Source organism: Oncorhynchus nerka, linkage group LG7 (assembly GCF_034236695.1).
Source record: "Oncorhynchus nerka isolate Pitt River linkage group LG7, Oner_Uvic_2.0, whole genome shotgun sequence".
In the NCBI taxonomy this organism is placed as follows: domain Eukaryota; kingdom Metazoa; phylum Chordata; class Actinopteri; order Salmoniformes; family Salmonidae; genus Oncorhynchus; species Oncorhynchus nerka.
This window is the reverse complement of record NC_088402.1, coordinates 29,847,818-29,869,769: the sequence shown is the minus strand read 5'-3', so window position 1 is coordinate 29,869,769 and position 21,952 is coordinate 29,847,818. Positions and strand designations below refer to the sequence as shown.

At 41.6% G+C, this 21,952-nt stretch overlaps 1 protein-coding gene across 12 annotated transcripts in view; it reads right to left on the bottom strand.

Moving 5' to 3' along the window:
• LOC115131435 (thyroid hormone receptor beta) overlaps positions 1 to 21,241 on the bottom strand; it is a 137,961-nt gene extending 116,720 nt beyond the window's left edge. For 2 of the 12 annotated variants that reach the window (XM_029663158.1, XM_029663160.1), the window contains exon 1: positions 20,951 to 21,240. Coding sequence is in view for 2 of the 12 variants with exons in the window: in XM_065020397.1 (XP_064876469.1) it covers positions 20,951 to 20,955 (5 nt within the window). In the remaining 10 variants the exon portion in view is untranslated. Of the gene's footprint in view, positions 1 to 9,228; positions 9,290 to 19,264; positions 19,402 to 20,950 lie in introns of those variants that run through there. The other 10 variants (XM_065020397.1, XM_065020398.1, XM_029663159.1 and 7 more) reach the window with 9 other exon arrangements.
• Between the last annotated feature and the right edge of the window lie 711 nt (positions 21,242 to 21,952).

The window sequence follows — 21,952 nt, the reverse complement described above, 5'->3', positions numbered from 1 at the left end:
TTTGCTACTCTCTCTTTATCCATATATCGCCCTCTCTCTATTACGTTCTCTTCCTCTCTTTTTCCACTCTCACCGCCACTCACACTATCAGTATCCACAATGTGTTGTTTGCTGCCACTACGGTGCAGTGATTATGGAAACAGCACTGAGCATTTATAAAAGAGGGAGGGCGAGCCAGAGAGGGAGAGATATAGAGACAACAGAACGGCACCATCTCTCTCTTCACCAGGAAGTTGGCCCAGTGTACAGGACAGGGGTGTGTGGGGGTGGAAGTAGTATCACTGTTGATTATCATGAAAGCAATCAGTGAATGTCAAACAACCAGCTAGAGCTGAACACACACACAATCACTTACTCACTTCACTCTGACTCAAAACATCTCCATGGACATACTGTATGTCTGAGACCGCCCATGCAGTACATACATGTTAGTCATTTAGCAGACCCTCTTATCCAGAGACTTACAAGAGCAATTAGGGTTAAGTGCCTTGTTCAAGGGCACATCGATAGATTTTTCACCTAGTCAGCTTGGGGACTTGAACCAGAGACCTTTCGGTTACTGGCACAATGTTCTTAACCACTGGGCTACCTGCCGCCAAAACATATATCACACGCTCAGTGTTACAACAAGCTGTGGTTGAGATTTTGGCCATAAACGTCTCACTTCCTATAATGGGGAAAAGGAAGCCAACTCTGCGGCTGCCATGGGTCATGATTAGTTGTGAGTGGGAGGATTCGGACAGCGGGAGGGGTTGACATTTAGTTCTCACTCCAAACTCCTCTTGAAATATATCCCTCCCAGGACATTCTAATGTGTTCATCTCAGAGTACAGTATGTGCAACATGCAGACCTGGGTTCAATCCCTATTTGAGATATTTCAACTACTTTGAGCATTTGCTTTGAGCGATTGCGGACTGTTTTTAATTTCAATCATTTAATTTGAATAAAAACCTTGAATCCACCTGTCCCTGACTTTTCCTAAATATGTGTATTTTATACTCTAGCAGTACTTTGAAATACACTATATATACACAAAAGTATGTGGACACCACTTCAAATTAGTGGATTCGGATATTTCAGCCACACCCGTTGCTGACAGGCTCTCCGCCATTGGACTCTGAACTTTCAATGGAGTGATGAATCACGCTTCACCATCTGGCAGTCCGACGGACAGATCGGAGTTTGGTGATTGCCAGGAGAACGCTACCTGCCCCAATGCATAGAGCCAACTGTAAAGTTTGATGGAGGAGGAATAATGGTCTGGGGCTGTTTTTCGTGGTGCGGGCTAGACCCCTTAGCTCCAGTGAAGAGAAATCTTAATGCTACAGCATACAATGACATTCTAGACAAATCTGTGCTTCCAACTTTGTGGCAACACTTTTGTCGAGATCGGTGTGGAAGTACTTGACTGGCATGCACAGCGCCCTGACCTCAACTTCATCTAACACCTTTGGGATGAATTGGAACATTGACTGCGAGCCAGGCCTAATCGCTCAACATCAATCCCCGACCTCACTAATGCTCGTGGCTGAATAGAAGCAAGTCACCACAGCAATGCTCCAACATCTAGTGGAAAGCCTTCCCAGAAGAGTGGGGGCTGTTATAGCAGTAAAGGGGGGACAAACTCAATATTAATGAACATGATTTTGGAATGAGATGCAGGTGTCCACATACTTTTGGTCATGTAGTGTAAATATCATAAAAGACAAAAACTTTGAGTATTTCTACCTCAAAGCGCCATGACAGTCAAAATGACCGTATGCATATTCAACAGTAGAATCTCCGGGCCTCAACAATTACCAATAGCTGCCAGTCTAATAAATCCCTTTAATATACAAAAACACAAAGAAACCATTAATATTTAATTTGGGATATTCATAAAAAATATGATATTAAGACAATGTATTTCAAAAGAACAGAATAGCAATAGGGCTCTATTGTCCCTCCATCAGGTCCTAATGGCCTGGTACTCAGGGCTTTATTGTCCCTCCATCAGGTCCTAATGGCCTGGTACTCAGGGCTTTATTGTCCCTCCATCAGGTCCTAATGGCCTGGTACTCAGGGCTCCATTGTCCCTCCATCAGGTCCTAATGGCCTGGTACTCAAGGCTCTATTGTCCCTCCATCAGGACCTAATGACCTGGTGCACAGGGCTCTATTGTCTCTCCATCAGGTCCTAATGGCCTGGTACTCAGGGCTCTATTGTCCCTCCATCAGGTCCTAATGGCCTGGTACTCAGGGCTTTATTGTCCCTCCATCAGGTCCTAATGGCCTGGTACTCAGGGCTCCATTGTCCCTCCATCAGGTCCTAATGGCCTGGTATATGCATAGTAGAGTGTATGCATACGGATAGGGATATATACTGTATGACCCCAAGCCCCCCTAAAAAAAAAGAAAATTACAATGATTGTGCCATTACACAATACATAGCCTACCGCATATTACGCATGCAGAAAAACATTTTTTTTAAATGGTACGTTTTTCACTCATGCTGGGTAGGCTACTCCAGTTAGTTCCCTCCACCCCTCAACCACTGTTTGAGGAGTTTGTAGCCTCTTGCTGTGCGACAGATGTTATTCCGCCCAAACTCTGTATGCCATGGACTCTCTAACCCTGTTCCTGCAGCTACCCAGTGCTTCATTTGGGAAGTCATGATTGGTCTAAACTACACTCAAAAATGTAAGAAATTCTAGTAATGGCCTTTGAGTGTGGACTGTATTATTATGCATACTGAATAGACTGGTTACCTGAACCACACCTCAAACAGTGGTTGATGGGTGGAGTGAACTAACTTTGAGTAGCCTAACCAGCATGATTGAGAAACAAACAGGCGGGAAAGTGGACTCCAAACTTTCTATTCATGAGTCTGGGAGAGAACACAAAGGCCTAGGCATTGATGTTGCTTCAGTGAATGATGGTACAGGGCGGTATACAGAGTTAGTCTACAATTACAGTGAATTTTTATTTGATTATGAATAGCCTAGTAATAGTAATTATATACATATAAAAATTCCCTATGTTTTGTTGTGAAAATACGTTACTACGTTCCCGAACAGATTTCACTTCCCAAATGAAGCACTGGGTAGCTGCAGGAACAGGGTTAGAGAGTCCATGGCATACAGAGTTTGGGCGGAATAACATCTGTCGCACAGCAAGAGGCTACAAACTCCTCAAACAGTGGTTGAGGGGTGGAGGGAAGTAACTGGAGTAGCCTACCCAGCATGAGTGAAGGAAAGCGGCCTCCATTCACTATTCCAATGCATAAGGATGACATGTATTTTTTCCTCTGTTCCTCCACATGTAATAATAGGCCATTCTAAATTCAATCAATTTTTACATATTAGACTAGATTAAATTGAGATTAAATTGAGAAGTCTGATGGGTGAAAATATGATCATTTGAAGAGAGAACAGCGTGTGCAGCCTGAGGCAATGAACAGAGCGTAAAGCTGATTTAGCGACTTTCTCAAGTCATTAATCGTCTCTAGTCGCATCATGCAGCCCATATATCTTTTGATTTCTAAGGCATTCTAAGGTTTGTATCATTCACAACTAAAGTTGCCAAATAACTTTAAATCTAGCATATAGGACCGGTTTCAAATGATCACTTTTACACTCAACATTCCACTTCATAGCACACTCGCTCCGGAATGGGATAAATATCCTTTCTATTTTATTCAGCTAAGTTCAATAATATTCTTCTTACTATAAAATCATTTAATATAAAATAATGCCACGGGACTTATAAGCATATCTTGTCTGCTAACTGAACAAGTCTACAGTCTATGGCATGGCACATAGCCAGGTAACATACAGTAGACCAACTCATATTCTGTTCTTCTGAAATACATTTTCTTCATATCATAATGTTTCTTTAGACCTGAATAAAATAAATAATGGATGTATTGTGATGGTGTATATTAAATTGATTTTAGACTTTTTTTAAAAGGTAGATGTTCCAAAGATGCTCATCAGTGGTTTGTATGCATGGAGTCCTGGAGATGCTATGTTTAGCACCATCCCCCCTATGAACAGCCTCAATTCGTCAGGGCATGGAGTCTACAAGGTGTCGGAAGCATTCCACAGGGATGCTGGCCCAATGTGTCCCACAGTTGTGTCAAGTTGGCTGGATGTCCTTTGGATGGTGGACCCTTAAAAACACACAGGAAACTGTTGAGCGCGAAAAACTCAGCAACGTTGCAGTTCTTGACACAAAACGGTGCGCCTGGCACCTACTACCAGACCCCGTTTAAAGGCACTTACATATTGTGTCTTGCCCATTCACCCTCTGTATGGCACAAATACACCATCCACATCTCAATTGTCTCAAATCTTTAAAATCCTTCTTTAACCTGTCTCCTCCCCTTCATCTACGCTGATTGAAGTGGATTTAACAAGTGACATCAATAAGGGATCACACCTGGATTCAGATATGGAAAGAGCAGGTGTTCTTAATGTTTTGTACACTCAGTGTGTATTTTACAGTAAGTATATTATGGGACATAACAGAATAAAATAGAAAGGATATTTTTCCCAAATGACTATTGCTGATTGTCGCCAGTACTCATGAGGAACGTGTGAGCCGTGTTTTTCTAATTATATTTTGAAACAGTGCCCATCCGTGCAATTTTGAGAGTTGTTTGGCAAAACTAGATTCATTAGAAACTGTAGAATCTCCTCAATCAAAACGTCTGGCCTGCATGGACTGTTTGTTAAGCTCCGTTCCCTTCGTGTCAATGGATGCTGCACTGGCCATCATTCTTTTCATTCTCAATTTTTAAAATTGACAATATTATCAATTGTATCTTAAGGCCACATCTATTATTATATGGTGTGAAATTAGTTTCAACATCGTTTGGTGTCGTGAGGTTTCTTATTACTTATTTTAACATAATAAATGCATTAATTTAGCAATTGGAATATACCATTGAAATTTACACAATTGAAATATTAAAATGGTCAGAATGACCATCATGGCAATTCTAGCAGTTATGGAATTCTCACGCTCCGAGTGTTAAGTATTTGAAATTAGATAAAATATTATTCGAACCCAGGTCTGCAATGTGCAGGATTGGCAGCCAAACATTGCAGAAAGAGAGCTCTTCCAGCCAGCATTGACCACTGTCGTTGCAAGGAGATTTACTGTCTCTATACTGTGTGGTTGCTAAACAGTTGCTTCTGACAGCTGCGAGTAGAACCCCAGTCAGCCAATCAGTTTACAACACACCACAGTTCATCCAGCAAATGAGCAGATGGAATTTGGCTCAGAGTTGCATGTTGTACTGTATTATGCAGGTCATGGCTGCTTCTCAAATGGCACCCTATTCCCTTAGCCAAGAGCCTAAACTCCTCCACGAAGTTAAACGCAGACTAGAGTTTTTGAAATGAACCTTCGACTAGCTATGTAGTCGATTCTTTAAATTTCTAAACTTTTTTGAACCCTTTACCGTGCACCCCTACCCATGTTTGTCCTCTTCTGTTGCATGCCTGTCTCTGAAATCCATACTTTTTAAATCAAACGTTAATCAATTACAACCACAGACTCTTTCCTAGTTTCCGTTCCTCTAAGATGGCAAATCATGTAGCAATTTAATCTCAGATTACGTAGTGATGGTAATGTACAGTGCCTTGCAAAAGCATTCAGACCCTTGGATTTTCTTCCCATTTTATTGTGTTACAAAGTGGGATTAAAATAGATTTCATTTTCATTTTTTTGCCAACAATCTCCACAAAATACAGTAATGTCAAAGTTAAAAAAACAACTAAAATATAGTTGTTGCATAAGTATTTAGCTCCCTAAATCAATACATGTTAGAAACCCCTTTGGCATCGATTACAGCTATGAGTCTTCTTGGGTAAGTCTAAGAGCTTTGCACACCTGGAGTGTAATATTTGCCCATTATTGTTTTAAATAATTCTTCAAGCTCCGTCAAGATACTTGAAGAATTGTAAATTGTCATAGATTTTCAAGCAGATTTAAGTGACAACTGTAACTTGGCCACTCAGGAACATTCACGGTCTTCCTGGTAAGCAACTCCATCATAGATTTGGCCTTGTGTTGTAGGTTATTGCCGTGCTGAAAGGTGAATTCCTCTCCCAGTCTCTGGAGTAAAGCAGACTGAAGCAGGTTTTCCGCAGATTTTGCCTGTTCATAGCTCCATGCAGTTTATTTTTATCCTGAAAAACACCCCAGTTTTCGCCAATGTCAAGCATACCCCGACCATGGTGCAGCCACCACCATGCTTGAAAATAAGGAGGCAGTTACTCAGTGATTTGTTGGATTTGAACCAAACATAAGACTTTGCATTTATGGCCAAAAAGTGTATTCCTTTGCTGTAATGTTCTTAGAGTATTACTTTACTGCCTTGTTGCACACAAGATGTTTGGAATATTTTTATTCTGTAAATGTGTATCTTCTTTTCACTCTGTCATTTAGGTCATTATTGTGGTGTCACTACAATGTTGTTGATCCATCCTCAGTTTTCTACCATCACAGACATTGAATTCAGTAGCTGTTTTAAAAACACCAATGGGCTCACGGTAACATCCCTGAGCAGTTTCGTTCTTGTCTTGGAGCTCCTTTCAGAAGGGTGACTGTATCTTGTGTCTGGGTGATTTAAATATAATCCGCAGTGTAATTATTAACTTGACCATGCTTAAGAGATATTCAATGTCTGCTTCGTTATTGTTACCCATCTATCAATCCCTGCTTTTTTTTATTTTACCCCACCACACCTCACTAATTGGAGTAAACTAATGGACAACAACACATAGGCTTCTACTTAAAGCTTAAAACATTTTATGGACTAGGGCTGACTCTATTTAGTCGACTATTCAATTGTTTGGTCGATAGGCTGTTGGTCAACTGAGATTTCTTTAGTCAAGCAGTAGCAAAAAACAAATAAATAAATAACCTTGATGTACAAGACACCCATCTGATTCGATGTGGTCTGAGTGGACTGATCTATTGTTGAGGCAGTGGGTATAGCACAGTCCTGCAGTCTAAGATATAGGCTACTGAAATGGTTTATGGTTATTTAATGTAAGAACAATGGTGCAACACAAAAATATTATTTATTTTTTAGGACAAATGAGCTCTCCCCCGCGTTGGATAATGGTCGCTGTCCGCGGTTCTGAAACGCATCACTGTGCTGTTGAATTGGTGCCTTTTTTCTAGACCATGTTGCTACGTGCATAATTGCAAAGTTACCCATAATATTGCTGTTCAGAACAATGCGGCAGAGGCAAAATCAGAGTTAAGAGATGAGAAAACAGCCCTTGCCTTAATTGTCTAAGAAAAATGAGGAGAGAGGAAACCAACTTAATTGCGTCCACAAATGTGTCTGGCTTTATAAAGCATCCATATACAGTGCATTGGGGAGGTATTCAGACTTGACGTTTTCCACATTGTTACGGTAAGCCTTATTCTAAAAATCATTAAATCGTTTTTTCCCCTCATCAATCTACACACAATACCCCACATTGACAAAGCAAAAACAGGTTTTTAGAAATTTTTGCAAATTTAAAATAAAAAAAACTGAAATATCACATTTAAATAAGGATTCAGACCCTTTACTCAGTACTTTGTTAAAGCATGTTTGGCAAAGATTACAGCCTTGAGTCTTCTTGGGTATGATGCTACAAGCTTGGAACACCTGCATTTGGGGAGTTTCTCCCAATATTCTCGGAAGATCCTCTCAAGCTCTGTCAGGTTGGATGGGGACTGTCGCTTCACAGCTATTTTCAGGTCTCTCCAGAGATGTTTGATCGGGTTCAAGTCCGGGCTCTGGCTGGGCGACTCAAGAGCATTCAAACTTGTCCCGAAGCCACTCATGCATCGTCTTGGCTGTCTGCTTTTCCAACTGTCTTGAAGGAGTTCCTACATATGCTGAGCACTTGTTGACTGCTTTTCCTTCACTCTGCGGTCCAACTCATCCCAAAATATCTCAATTGGGTTGAGGTCGGGTGATTGTGGAGGCCAGGTCATCTGATGCAGCACTCCATCACTTTCCTTCTCGGTCAAATAGCCCTTACACAGCCTGGAGGTGTGTTTTGAGTCATTGTCCTGTTGAAAAATAAATGATGGTCCCACTAACTGCATAATCAGATGGGATGGCGTATCGCTGCAGAATGCTGTGGTAGCCATGCTGGTTAAGTGTTCCTTGAATTCTAAATAAATCACAGACTGTCACCAGCAAAGCACCATCACACCTCCTCTTCCATGCTTCATGGTGGGAGCAACACATGCGGAGATCATCTGTTCACCTCCTCTGCGTCTCACAAAGACACGGCGGATGGAACCAAAAATCTCCAATTTGGACTCATCAGACCAAAAGGACAGATTTACACCAGTCTAATGTCCATTGCTCATGTTTCTTGGCCCAAGCAAGTCTCTTCTTATTATTGGTGTCCTTTAGTAGTGGTTTCTCTGCAGAAATTCGACCATGAAGGCCTGATTCACACAGTCTCCTCTGAACAGTTGATGTTGAGATGTGTCTGTTATTTGAACTCTGAGAAGCATTACTTTGGGCTGAAACCTGAGGTCCAGTCAACTCCAATGAACTTATCAGCAGAGGTAACTCTGGGTTTTCCTTTCCTGTGGCGGTCCTCATGAAAGCCAGTTTCATCAGAGAGCTTGATGGTGTTTGCGACTGCTCTTGAAGAAACTTTCAAAGTTCTTGACATTTTCTGCATTGACTCACCTTCATGTCTTAAAGTAATGACGGACTGTCATTTCTCTTTGCCTATTTGAGCTGCTGTTGCCATAATATGGAGTTTGACTTTTACCAAATAGGGCTATCTTCTGTATACCACCCCTACCTTGTCACAACACAACTGATTGGCTCAAACGCATTAAGAAGGAAAGAAATTCCACAAATTAACTTAACGTGGCACACCTGTTAATTGAAATGCATTTCAGGATGCTACCTCACGAAGCTGGTTGAGACAATGCCAAGAGTGTGCAAAGTTGTCAACAAAGCAAAGGGTGGCTACTTTGAAGAATCTTTTTGGTTACTACATGATTTCATATGTGTTATTTCATAGATGTGATGTCTTCACTATTATTCTACAATGCAGAAAATAGTAAAAATAAAGAAAAATCCTGGAATGAGTAGGTGTCCAAACCTTTGACTGGTACTGTACATGTCACTACTACAAGAGCCATGGTAATGTATGACACTACAGACAACTTCAGGAACAGAAATGAGAAGGGTGAATCAGGTCTTACCAGTTCAATCAACAAGGCCTCACCACTATACAGATGTAGGATCTTCATTTGAGCCAGTTTGCTACAACAGGAAATGTGAATTATTATGTGGATTATAATTCATTTACATTTTCATCAGGGAAAATCAAGTCTGAAATTTCTAAGTGGAAATCCAAATGCATTGCAGGAAAGTTATCCTGCAACAGGGTGGTCAAATTAAGAACCCTACATCTGTACACCTCCCAGACCACATCACATTGGTTGGTACAGTACATTGTAAAGAAAACAAACCAGAAATGCAGCAATTATTATGTTCAGACATGTACAGGCTTGCAGAAAGAAGAAGCCGTGTTTGTGTTTGGGCAAAGCTCTCTCTTTAGCATTTTTCTGTGATCTTGATAAAAATGTAAGAATCATTAAGATGTTCCTGAGAACATGCTGGGTTGACTATCTGAGGTTGTGCTAAACCATTGCAGATGCTTGTGCTGTGTCCAAAATAGCACCCTATTCTCTACATAGTGCACTACTTTTGACATAGCCCTATGAGCCCATTTGGGAATAGGGTGCCATTTGGGAAATAGCCTTGGTGCTTGCTGTCGTTAGTCAAGAGGCCAAGCTGCCACTTCGCTGCCAAGCTGCACATTTTGTCCAGGGTTGACACACACAAACACCAGACCACAGGAACACAAGACAATTTCATTACTCAGCTGTCAAGTCGTCTTTCTCATGCTGTCCTTTCCTCATACAGCGGTGTTCTGTTCTAGGCATGTGTTGTGTGTGTGTGTTCTGTTCTTTACAGCACCAGACATGCGTTTGTTGTTTGTTGCGTCATCTGACACCGACGATCATTAAACTACGCCGTTCATTTAACAGAAGAAAACATACATTCTTTAAAACATCGTGGCTCTTCCGAAACCGTGGTTCAACTCCCCAGCTGAATGCCATCCAGACCCTCCCAGGGGCCTGTATGCACATCAGACCTGGATTCAAATATCACCAAATCATTTGAAATACTTTATCTAGGCTTGAATGTTAAAAAAGTATATAAAATATATGAAATAGTATTTGAACACAGGTCTGTGGCACATCAGGAGACTCATCTTCCAGAGAGGAGATGGACCAGGTACAACACCTTCTGGGGCATTCTGTGGGCTCATCCATTCTAACATACCAACCCAATGCTACCTGTAGCGGCCTGCCTGTCTGTTTGCCATCTGGCCAATGTCTATTTTCTGCAACATTCATAAACTCCCCTATAGGCACGATAAGGAAAAAACAACCCCACTGAGCTAAACAGAGGAGCCTCTGTGGAGAAGTGCTGAATCAGGTGGATAATACTTACTCTCCTGCAGGAGTAAAAAATGTGTATCTACCTGACCTATTATATAATCGGATCGCTTACCGCTTCAAGAGATTCATGTGATTGACGATCACACCATTCCAAAATACTGTACTATCTAAATCAGAACGTGGATCAATTCTCTTCCTTTACCTCACAGGAACACATGAGTGGTTTGCATTCAATGGTTACGTCTCAAATGGCACCCTATTCCCTATATAGTGCACTACTTTTGACCGGGGCCCATAACCTAACAAGTATCTCTGCTTTTGTAAGCAGGATCATCCTACGGTAGGTTAAGGTTTAGCCCTGGATTCAAACAAACACAGATTTAACGAGCTGCACAGAGCATTAGACTTGTAGCCCTTTCCTGCAGTCAAATGACTAAACACCCTCTAGTGTGCTCATGGGTGGAATATTATACATATTTTTAATCATTTCAAAATTAAAACAAAATTAAAAATCAGGTGTTGTCTATGTCAAAGTCTTGTTATATTTCAGTCTTTTGTTATGTATATAAAGTGTAATATTGGTATTCAAACTCAAAATGTAATAGTTTTAGGGCCTCCCGGGTGGCGCAGTGGTCTAGGGCACTGCATCGCAGTGCTAGCTGTGACACCAGAGACTCTGGGTTTGCGCCAAGGCTCTGTCGCAGTCGGCCGCGACCGGGAGGTCCATGGGGCGACGCACAATTGGCCTAGCGTCGTCCGGATTAGGGAGGGTTTGGCCGGTAGGGATATCCTTGTCTCATCGCGCACTAGTGACTCCTGTGGCGAGCCGGGCGCAGTGCACGCCAACCAGGTCGCCAAGTGCACGGTGTTTCCTCCGACACATTGGCTTCTGGGTTGGATGCGTGCTGTGTTAAGAAGCAGTGCGGCTTGCTTGGGTTGTGTTTCGGAGGATGCATGGCTTTCAACCTTCGTCTCTCCCGTACGGGAGTTGTAGCGATGAGACAAGATAGTAACTACTAACAATTGGATACAACGAAAATGGGGAGAAAGGGGGTAAAATATATATATATTTTTTAAGTAATACATTTCAACTCTATACCTGACCTGGTACATAGTGTGTTCTTTTGTTTAAGCCCATAAACACGTGTGTGAGGTGTATCCTTTTGTTTCAAATTATATTTGTTTAAGATTACCAATAAACACTCTCCGTGACCCTAATTTAGCCCACTGCATTAAAAGCTGTTGGCTGAAAACAATGCCAATGTCAGCTTGAGCAGAAATCACCTTCTAAAGTCAATTTGTTTGAATCCCAGCCTCTATGTTAAAAATTCTGCTAAAGTGCAATATCATTTCATGTGGGCATTAGCAGTGGATTAGTGGGCATTAGCAGAGGATTAGTGGGCATTAGCAGAGGATTAGTGGGCATTAGCAGAGGATTAGTGGGCATTAGCAGTGTGATTAGTGGGCATTAGCAGAGGATTAGTGGGCATTAGCAGTGGGATTAGTGGGCATTAGCAGTGTGATTAGTGGGCATTAGCAGAGGATTAGTGGGCATTAGCAGAGGATTAGTGGGCATTAGCAGAGGATTAGTGGGCATTAGCAGTGTGATTAGTGGGCATTAGCAGAGGATTAGTGGGCATTAGCAGAGGATTAGTGGGCATTAGCAGTGTGATTAGTGGACATTAGCAGAGGATTAGTGGGCATTAGCAGTGGATTAGTGGGCATTAGCAGTGTGATTAGTGGGCATTAGCAGTGGATTAGTGGGCATTAGCAGTGTGATTAGTGGGCATTAGCAGAGGATTAGTGGGCATTAGCAGTGGGATTAGTGGGCATTAGCAGTGTGATTAGTGGGCATTAGCAGAGGATTTAGTGGGCATTAGCAGAGGATTAGTGGGCATTAGCAGTGTGATTAGTGGGCATTAGCAGTGGATTAGTGGGCATTAGCAGAGGATTAGTGGGCATTAGCAGTGTGATTAGTGGGCATTAGCAGTGTGATTAGTGGGCATTAGCAGAGGATTAGTGGGCATTAGCAGAGGATTAGTGGGCATTAGCAGTGTGATTAGTGGGCATTAGCAGTGTGATTAGTGGGCATTAGCAGTGTGATTAGTGGGCATTAGCAGTGGATTAGTGGGCATTAGCAGAGGATTAGTGGGCATTAGCAGTGTGATTAGTGGGCATTAGCAGAGGATTAGTGGGCATTAGCAGTGGATTAGTGGGCATTAGCAGAGGATTAGTGGGCATTAGCAGTGTGATTAGTGGGCATTAGCAGAGGATTAGTGGGCATTAGCAGAGGATTAGTGGGCATTAGCAGAGGATTTAGTGGGCATTAGCAGAGGATTAGTGGGCATTAGCAGTGTGATTAGTGGGCATTAGCAGTGTGATTAGTGGGCATTAGCAGAGGATTAGTGGGCATTAGCAGTGTGATTAGTGGGCATTAGCAGTGTGATTAGTGGGCATTAGCAGAGGATTAGTGGGCATTAGCAGAGGATTAGTGGGCATTAGCAGTGTGATTAGTGGGCATTAGCAGTGTGATTAGTGGGCATTAGCAGAGGATTTAGTGGGCATTAGCAGAGGATTTAGTGGGCATTAGCAGAGGATTAGTGGGCATTAGCAGAGGATTAGTGGGCATTAGCAGAGGATTAGTGGGCATTAGCAGAGGATTAGTGGGCATTAGCAGAGGATTAGTGGGCATTAGCAGATGATTAGTGGGCATTAGCAGAGGATTAGTGGGCATTAGCAGAGGATTAGTGGGCATTAGCAGTGTGATTAGTGGGCATTAGCAGTGTGATTAGTGGGCATTAGCAGAGGATTTAGTGGGCATTAGCAGAGGATTAGTGGGCATTAGCAGAGGATTAGTGGGCATTAGCAGTGGATTAGTGGGCATTAGCAGAGGATTTAGTGGGCATTAGCAGTGTGATTAGTGGGCATTAGCAGTGTGATTAGTGGGCATTAGCAGAGGATTAGTGGGCATTAGCAGTGTGATTAGTGGGCATTAGCAGTGTGATTAGTGGGCATTAGCAGTGTGATTAGTGGGCATTATCAGTGGATTAGTGTGCATTAGCAGTGTGATTAGTGGGCATTAGCAGTGTGATTAGTGGGCATTATCAGTGTGATTAGTGGGCATTATCAGTGTGATTAGTGGGCATTATCAGTGTGATTAGTGGGCATTAGCAGTGGGATTAGTGGGCATTAGCAGAGGGTTAGTGGGCATTAGCAGTGTGATTAGTGGGCATTAGCAGAGGATTAGTGGGCATTAGCAGAGGATTAGTGGACATTAGCAGAGGATTAGTGGGCATTAGCAGAGGATTAGTGGGCATTAGCAGAGGATTAGTGGGCATTAGCAGAGGATTAGTGGGCATTAGCAGTGTGATTAGTGGGCATTAGCAGAGTGATTAGTGGACATTAGCAGTATGATTAGTGGGCATTAGCAGCCTGAATATAGTCAGAACAGTTAGAACACAGCACAGCTTGCAGCCAGCCAGCCAGTCAGTGATGAAATATGAGTGAGTGAGTGAGAGCATTTTAGCTCGCTCAAAGATGTGAGATAACGGTTCTCTCCCAAATGACACCCTATTCCCTTTAAAGTGCACTATTTTTGACCAAGGCCCATAAGGGGTTTGCTTGGGTTTGTACTTTTCAGACTATTCCATATGTTCCATATTGTCAGGCAAGATAATTAAGTATTTGAAGGAAACAAATAGTATTTGAACCCAGGTCTGAGCAGACCTAGAAGGAAGACCTTGAGCCCTTTCAACAACTCAGAGGTGGCATGGAGCAGGGTGTAGTGGTATCCATCAACTGATTATTGACATGGAGAACCCAAAACTCGGGCCGCAGGCCTCAGAACTCTGAGTAGAACATATGAGTCTGGCCTGACCCGTAATAGCTCATGAAATGTTTGTGTATGTAGGGTGAGAGACTGCAAGAGACTGCAAGTCAGAGAATTAAAGTCAGAGAAAAGCAGGAAATCCTGAGTCCTCCAACGAAGATTAAGAAAACCAGAGAATTTAGGGAAAGTTTCCAGAATTTTGCAGTCAAAGCTCGAATAACAACCAACCATGTAGCACCCAATTTGCTCCATCTCGGTTTTCCCTCAATAAAACAGGATTAGGCTAAACGGTGTGCTACACTCAAATTGCTCCTGACACAAGACATGCAGGGTTTGAAAGGGCAGACATTTTAAAAGACACCTCTTGGTAGCACACCATGAAAGTCTCTGTACAAATCCAATAACATTGACAAAGTTAGTTATCACATTAAAGTCAAAGAAGGAAGTCTGCATCCCAAATGGAGCCCTATTCCCTACATAGTACACTACTTTTGAACAGAGCATTGACACACCCTATGGCAGTGGACAGCTAGTACAGAAATACCAAAATACCTTAGGTATTCTCATTAGAGAATATGAATATAAGCTAACTTCTACTCACTGTAGATATGAAAAGTATTTTGAAATGAAGAGTACTCCAAAATCCACAAACTGCTTCTAATCACGGTCAGTTTCAAGATTTGGTCAAGAACTGTACAGTGCACTTGGAAAGTATTCAGACCCCTTGACTTTTCCCACATTTTGTTACGTTACACCCTTAAATAAATTTAAAAAAATCCTCAGCAATCTACACACAATACCCAATAATGCAGGCTGACCTCGGTCGTCAGTTGAACAGTGTTTCCTCCAACACATTGGTGCAGCTGGCTTCCGGGTTAAGCGGGCGAGTGTTAAGAAGCGCGGTTTGGAGGGTCATGTTTCGGAGGACGGGTAACTCCACCTTTGTCTCTCCCGATCCCATTGGGGAGTCGAAACGATGAGACAAGATCATAACTGGATCGCAATTGGATATCACGAAATTAGGGAGAAAAAAAGGGGGCAAAATACACAAATAAATACACAAAATAATTAATATTGTTAGTTGGTACGTCAACCCTAAGGTAACTGTAATAGAACAAAAACCTGTACAGCTCATTTAGCAAAAAGTACTAAAACAGAGGACTTCATATTGCAGATAGATTGTGGCTTCAATTATTGTAATTTTCTGCATAATTTCCAATCCCCCACATATATTTTTTTGTCAATATACAGTACCAGTCAAAGGTTTGGATACACCGACTCATTCAAGGGTTTTTCTTTATTTGTATTATTTTCTACATTGTGGAATAATAGTGAAGATATCAAAACTACGGAAATAACACAGAAGGAATCATGTAGTAACTAAAAAAAGTGTTAAACAAATCAACATTTATTTTATATTCTTCAAAGAAGTTGAAGTGTACCTATGATGAAAATTACAGGCCTCTGATCTTTTTAAGTGGGAGAACTTGCACAATTGGTGGCTGACAAAATACTTTTTTGCCCCACTGTATATTCCGTCCCTCTACTCGCCCCTACCTGGGCTCGAACCAGGAACACATCGACAACAGCCACCCTCGAAGCAGCGTTACCCATCGCACCACAAAAGCCGCGGCCCTTGCAGAGCAAGGGGAACAACCACTCCAATTCTCAGAGCGGGTGACGTTTGAAAAGCTATTAGCGTGCATCCCGCTAGCTAGCTAGCCATTTCACATCAGTTACACCAGCCTAATCTCGGGAGTTGATAGGCTTGAAGTCATAAACAGCTCAATGCTTGAAGCACAGCGGGGAGCTGCTGGCAAAACGCACAAAAGTGCTGTTTGAATGAATGCTTACGAGCCTGCTGGTGCCTACCACCACTCAGTCAGACTGCTCTATCAAATCATAGACTTAATTATAACATAATAACACACAAATACGAGCCTTAGGTCATTAATATGGTCGAATCCGGAAACTATCATCTCGAAAACAAGACGTTTATTCTTTCAGTGAAATACGGAACCGTCCCGTATTTTATGTAACGGGTGGCATCCATAAGTCTAAATATTCCTGTTACATTGCACAACCATCAATGTTATGTCATAATTACGTAAAATTCTGGAAAATTAGGCGGCCCAAACTGTTATACACCGACTGCAGAGTGCAATGAACGCAAGAGAAGTGACATAATTTCACCTGGTTAATATTGCCTGCTAACCTGGATTTCTTTTAGCAAAATATGCAGGTTTAAAAATATATACTTCTGTGTATTGATTTTAAGAAAGGCATTGATGTTTATGGTTAGGTACAGTCGTGCAACAATTGTGCTTTTTTGCAAATGCGCTTTTGTTAAATCATCCCCCGTTTGGCAAAGTTGGCTGTCTTTGTTAGGATGAAATAGTCTTCAGAGTTCGCAATGAGCCAGGTTAGCAGGCAATATTAACTAAACATGCAGGTTTAAAAATATATACTTGTGTATTGATTTTAAGAAAGGCATTGATGTTTATGGTTAGGTACACATTGAAGCAACGACAGTCCTTTTTCGCGAATACGCACCACATCGATTATATGCAATGCAGGACACGCTAGATAAACTAGTACTATCATCAACCATGTGTAGTTATAACTAGTGATTATGATTGATTGATTGATTGTTTTTTATAAGATAAGTTTAATGCTAGCTAGCAACTTACCTTGGCTTCTTACTGCATTCGCGTAACAGGCAGTCTCCTTGTGGAGTGCAATGTAATCAGGTGGTTAGAGCGTTGTACTAGTTAACTGTAAGGTTGCAAGATTGAATCCCCGAGCTGACAAGGTAAAAATCTGTCATTCTGCCCCTGAACAAGGCAGTTAACCCACCGTTCCTAGGCCGTCATTGAAAGTAAGAATGTGTTAACTGACTTGCCTAGTTAAATAAAGGATAAATAAAGTAAAAATATATATATTTTTTTAATCGCCCAAATCTGTGTCAAAAAAAAAATACTGATTTCCGATTGTTATGAAAACTTGAAATCGGCCCTAATCAACCGGCCATTCCGATTAATCGGTCGACCTCTAGTTGAGATGTGTCTGTTACATGACCTCTGTGAAGCATTTATATGGGCTCCAGTCTGAGGTGCAGTCAACTCTAATGAACTTATCCTCTGCAGCAAAGGTAACTCTGGGTCTTCCTTTCCTGTGGCGGTCCTTATGAGAGCCAGTCTCATCATAGCGTTTTATGGTTTTTGCGACTACACTTAAAGAAACTTTGAGTTCTTTAAATTTGATGGATTGACTGGCATTTATTAAAGTAATGATGGACTGTCGTTTCTCTTTGCTTTTTTGAGCTGTTCTTGCCATAATATGGACTTGGTCTTTTACCAAATAGGGCTATCTTCTGTATATCACCACTACCTTGTCACAACACAACTGATTGGCTCAAACGCATTAAGAAAGAAAGAAATTCCACAAATTAACAAGGCACACCTTGTAATCCAGGTGACTACCTCATGAAGCTGGTTGAGAGAATGCCAAGAGTGTGCAAAGGAGTCATCAAGGCAAACGGTGGCTACATTGAAGAATCTCAAATATATTTTGATTTGTTTAACTCTTTTTTGTTTACTACATGATTCCATGTGTGTTATTTCATTGACACTATTATTCTACAATGTAGAAAATACATAAAAACCCTGGAATGAGTAGGTGTGTCCAAACTTTTGACAGGTAATGTATATTATTTTGCAAAAATATATTTGTTTTAATATATTTTCCTTTATTATTTTCCCCTAAACCTACCACACCTATCCTAACTGGAGTAAACTAATGGACAACAATACTTAGTCTTCTACATTGGGCTTATACATACATTTGACAGACAGTATATTTTACATGAGTTATCTTTTGTTCGTTTTTAGTCCCAGCCTTCAGCTAACCTCAATTTAAGGATATCATTAAATTGAACATGCATTTATTGTTGCTGTTGAAAAAAAAAAAAAAACTAATTGGTTTTAATAAAATTCTGTGAAAAACTTGAATGATACACACTGTCCTGATTTTATGGTGAGAACGTCTGTGCAATGCAACTTCTGGAGACGTGTGAATGCGAAGATGGCCCCAATATTTATATAAAACATCATATTTGGTTCAAGTTAACATATTTAGCAAAGATGGGATGGGTCGATATTTAGTTATTTCATTTCTGTAAGCTGTTTAACAAACTATAATGGGCTAACATTGAAGTTGATTCCAAGGCAAAACATAAAATACCATAAATACACCAATTGAAGCAACCACATATTTATCCATCGAGCACGTTCTGATTGGCCAGTGAGGGGCCTAACCTCGATAAACCCACAACTGGTTTATTAATCAAAACCCAGCCCTTTCATGCCACTGCCAGCACTGTGCTGATAATTTTTGGTGGTGAAAATAGCACAAATATTTTGGATACACCCCCATAACTATAGTGCTACCATCAGTGTTTAGATTTACGATTGTGTTAGGTTTGTTAATTAATCGATTACAAATGACATGACTCCCCTTGACTAAATAAAAAAATACTAACCCCTCCCCCTGATGACTGAAATTGAAAAAGCATGACCCTCCCCCATTGTCCTCCGGGTAACAATTGTGTACATTTCGACCACTCCCTTATCAGAAGTTATCCTGCAAGTCCACTGATAGTACAGGCCAACCGAGGACATTCAAAAGTCTGCTTTCATGCCGTGTCAAACTAACAACCTCGAAGTTTCAATAGCCTGAATACAGAACCCTGGCAGATCAGAAAGGATTGGACATTTACGTAATCCAGTGGCTATCAGACATCCACTGCAGGCGTGCTTTGGTGTTATCAATAGGGCTACATTAGGATATCGCCCGGTTAATTTACACTAGGGCTAACTCGTGTCACAAATTATCCTAATGTATATTTAATCGATGTAGGTGTTGTAAGTCTACTCGTACCGTCAGGTAGGCTTTTGATTTCTTCACCAGTTCGCAAATTGACTTCAATTTTCACACGGCATCGCTACGAAGGCTGTCGTTTGACCTGAAATACCCCCAGCCAGAACAGCAGAATCCATGAGAGCGGAGAATTCTGATACATGTCCCGAAACTCTATCTACGGCAAGACTGGAAGGACAACTTCATTCTGAGGCACGTTGATACAAGGTTGCAGAACATGTTTATCAGATCCACGTGACGTAATATTGTAACCATTCCAACAAAATATTGTTACATTGTAACTACCCACAGTGGTAATAGAGGTTTAAATCATAATTAACTTTCCACAACGGAAAAGAAAATCGTTTACAGCACTTAGTAGTCTAGGCTAAGAATGAGTGACGGTGCAACGTTATAGCCTAAAATAATTATTAAGTTACAGGGGCAATATATTGGCTACTTCCAAACATGACTGATATGCCTTCAATGGGCTATTAGACGACCTGCACGGTGCCCAATCAAAAACCCCGCCTATCAGCCATGAGAAGCTACGTTATCTCAACGATGAGAGAAACCATCTATTTCCTCCTTACCTTGCATAACATTTCCTCACCCCTTTAACATCTCTAGACTTTCCGTGTTGTGCCATAGGCCTAGGCCTAAATGACGTATTTATTTTCCATATAAAAGGTCTGTGCCTTATATAGGTCAGTGTCTCCAATGCCAAATAGCTTACTGTTAGGCTACTTCATGCATAACTTATTTATATGATTCATATGATTCAAGAACGAATGACTCATACATATTGGATATTATTTTGAAATTTGAAATTCAGCATTGATTGTGATTGGCAACATTTCTTATTTCTATTTATTGGGTTTTTGTTACACCTTATATTATTTTTAGTACTACATTGATATTGATTACTGCGTTGGGTTAGAGCTTGCAAGAAGGCATTTCCCTTGACCATTTAAACTTGAAACGCGTAATATTTTCTCTTACAAGACAGTTTTAATAGCCCAATAATAAGGCCTATTAACGTACACAAAGCCATTCTTAAGCCATTATTAATGATTCATTCTGCATCTATCAAGTTGTTAGGGGAGCATAGGCTATTTTATTTTGCCTACTTAGACAATAACCTGCATGACAAAGTTTTGTTAATATTTGGGGCAGGCTATCCAGATGTTCTGAACAGCGCATTTGAATTATAAAGCGCCCCGGCCCATGTGTGTCTAAAGAATGACCGGCAACAAATTATAATCCATATAACGTTATAAATACTTGTTGACTGGCCAATGGCATGCAGCAGTTGTAATTCTGATGCAAACTGTAGCCAACACACAAAAATATTCGAAATGCACACCTAGATTAATCTGCCGATTCTGCCACAAAATGATTTCACATCCGCCCACATTATAAAACCTTGATTTCAGACCGCCATTAGCCTGAACAACAAACACCAACTCAAGAGATCGTATAAAAAAACTATTCGACGAAAGTAGACAATAATCAGGCAAAGGGAGTGTTTCTTATCGACACACGAATGAACAGTCTAGCGACTTCTGGAACGTCTACAAACGGACGTAATTTTTTCAAGAGCACCCTTTCCCTGCACCGGAATATTGACGTTTCAAAGAAGAACACAACAATTGGACAACATACTACATACGCAGCAAAGAATAACACAAAAATGGGGCAACATACCACATACGCAGTTCGGCACACAGAAATGTTATTTTCCGACACTCCACCGGTGCATTCCTCTCTTACTGAGTTTGTGCGGATGTAGTCGGTGTTTGTTGTACCTGCGAGCGGGACGAGCGGGATGGAACAGATGCAACGCGTGCCCTGGAATGACCCGACGAAGCTGAGTATGCGAGAAAGTCTGGGCTGACCAACTTCAACATGGACCCAGGAAAACGAAGTGTAGCCTACTGACAACTGCAGCGCTCGGATTGATCGCTATGGGGAATCAGAGAGCTGTTGTTTGAATCCCTGTCAGCCAGGAAACAAACCAAGCATCACCCAGTGGCGGTTGGTGCCATTTAAGATGAGGGAGGATGATTATTTTTTTCATGAGCATGGCCTTATTTCTATTACAGCATAGCGGGTGACTGTTATTCATATGCCAATCACCCAGCTCAATGTAACATTGATAGATTATTATTATTATGACATTTTTATTTTAAAATTTTTCACCCCAATTTCATGGTATCCAATTGGCAGTTAGTCTTGTCTCATTGCTGCAACTCCCGTACGAACTCGGGAGAGGCGAAGGTCAAGAGCCATGCGTCCTCTGAAACACGACCCAACCAAGCCACACTGCTTCTTGACACAATTCCTGCTTAACCTAGAAGCCAGCCACACCAATGTGTCGGAGGAAACACCGTACACCTGGCGACCGTATCAGCGTGCATGCGCCCGACCCGCCACAGGAGTCGCTAGAGGGCGATGGGGCAAGGACATCCCTGCCAGCCAAATCCTCACCTAACCTGGACGATGCTTGGCCAATTGTGCACCGCCCCATGAGTCTCCCGGTCGCGGCCGGCTCTCGACAGAGCCTGGACTCTAACCAGGATCTCTAGGGACACAGCTAGCTACTGCGATGCAGTGCCTTAGACCACTGTGCAACCCTGGAGGCCAACATCAATAGATTCAAACTACTACTTTATACTCAAATTTGCCCTATACCCATCATGAGGTTGC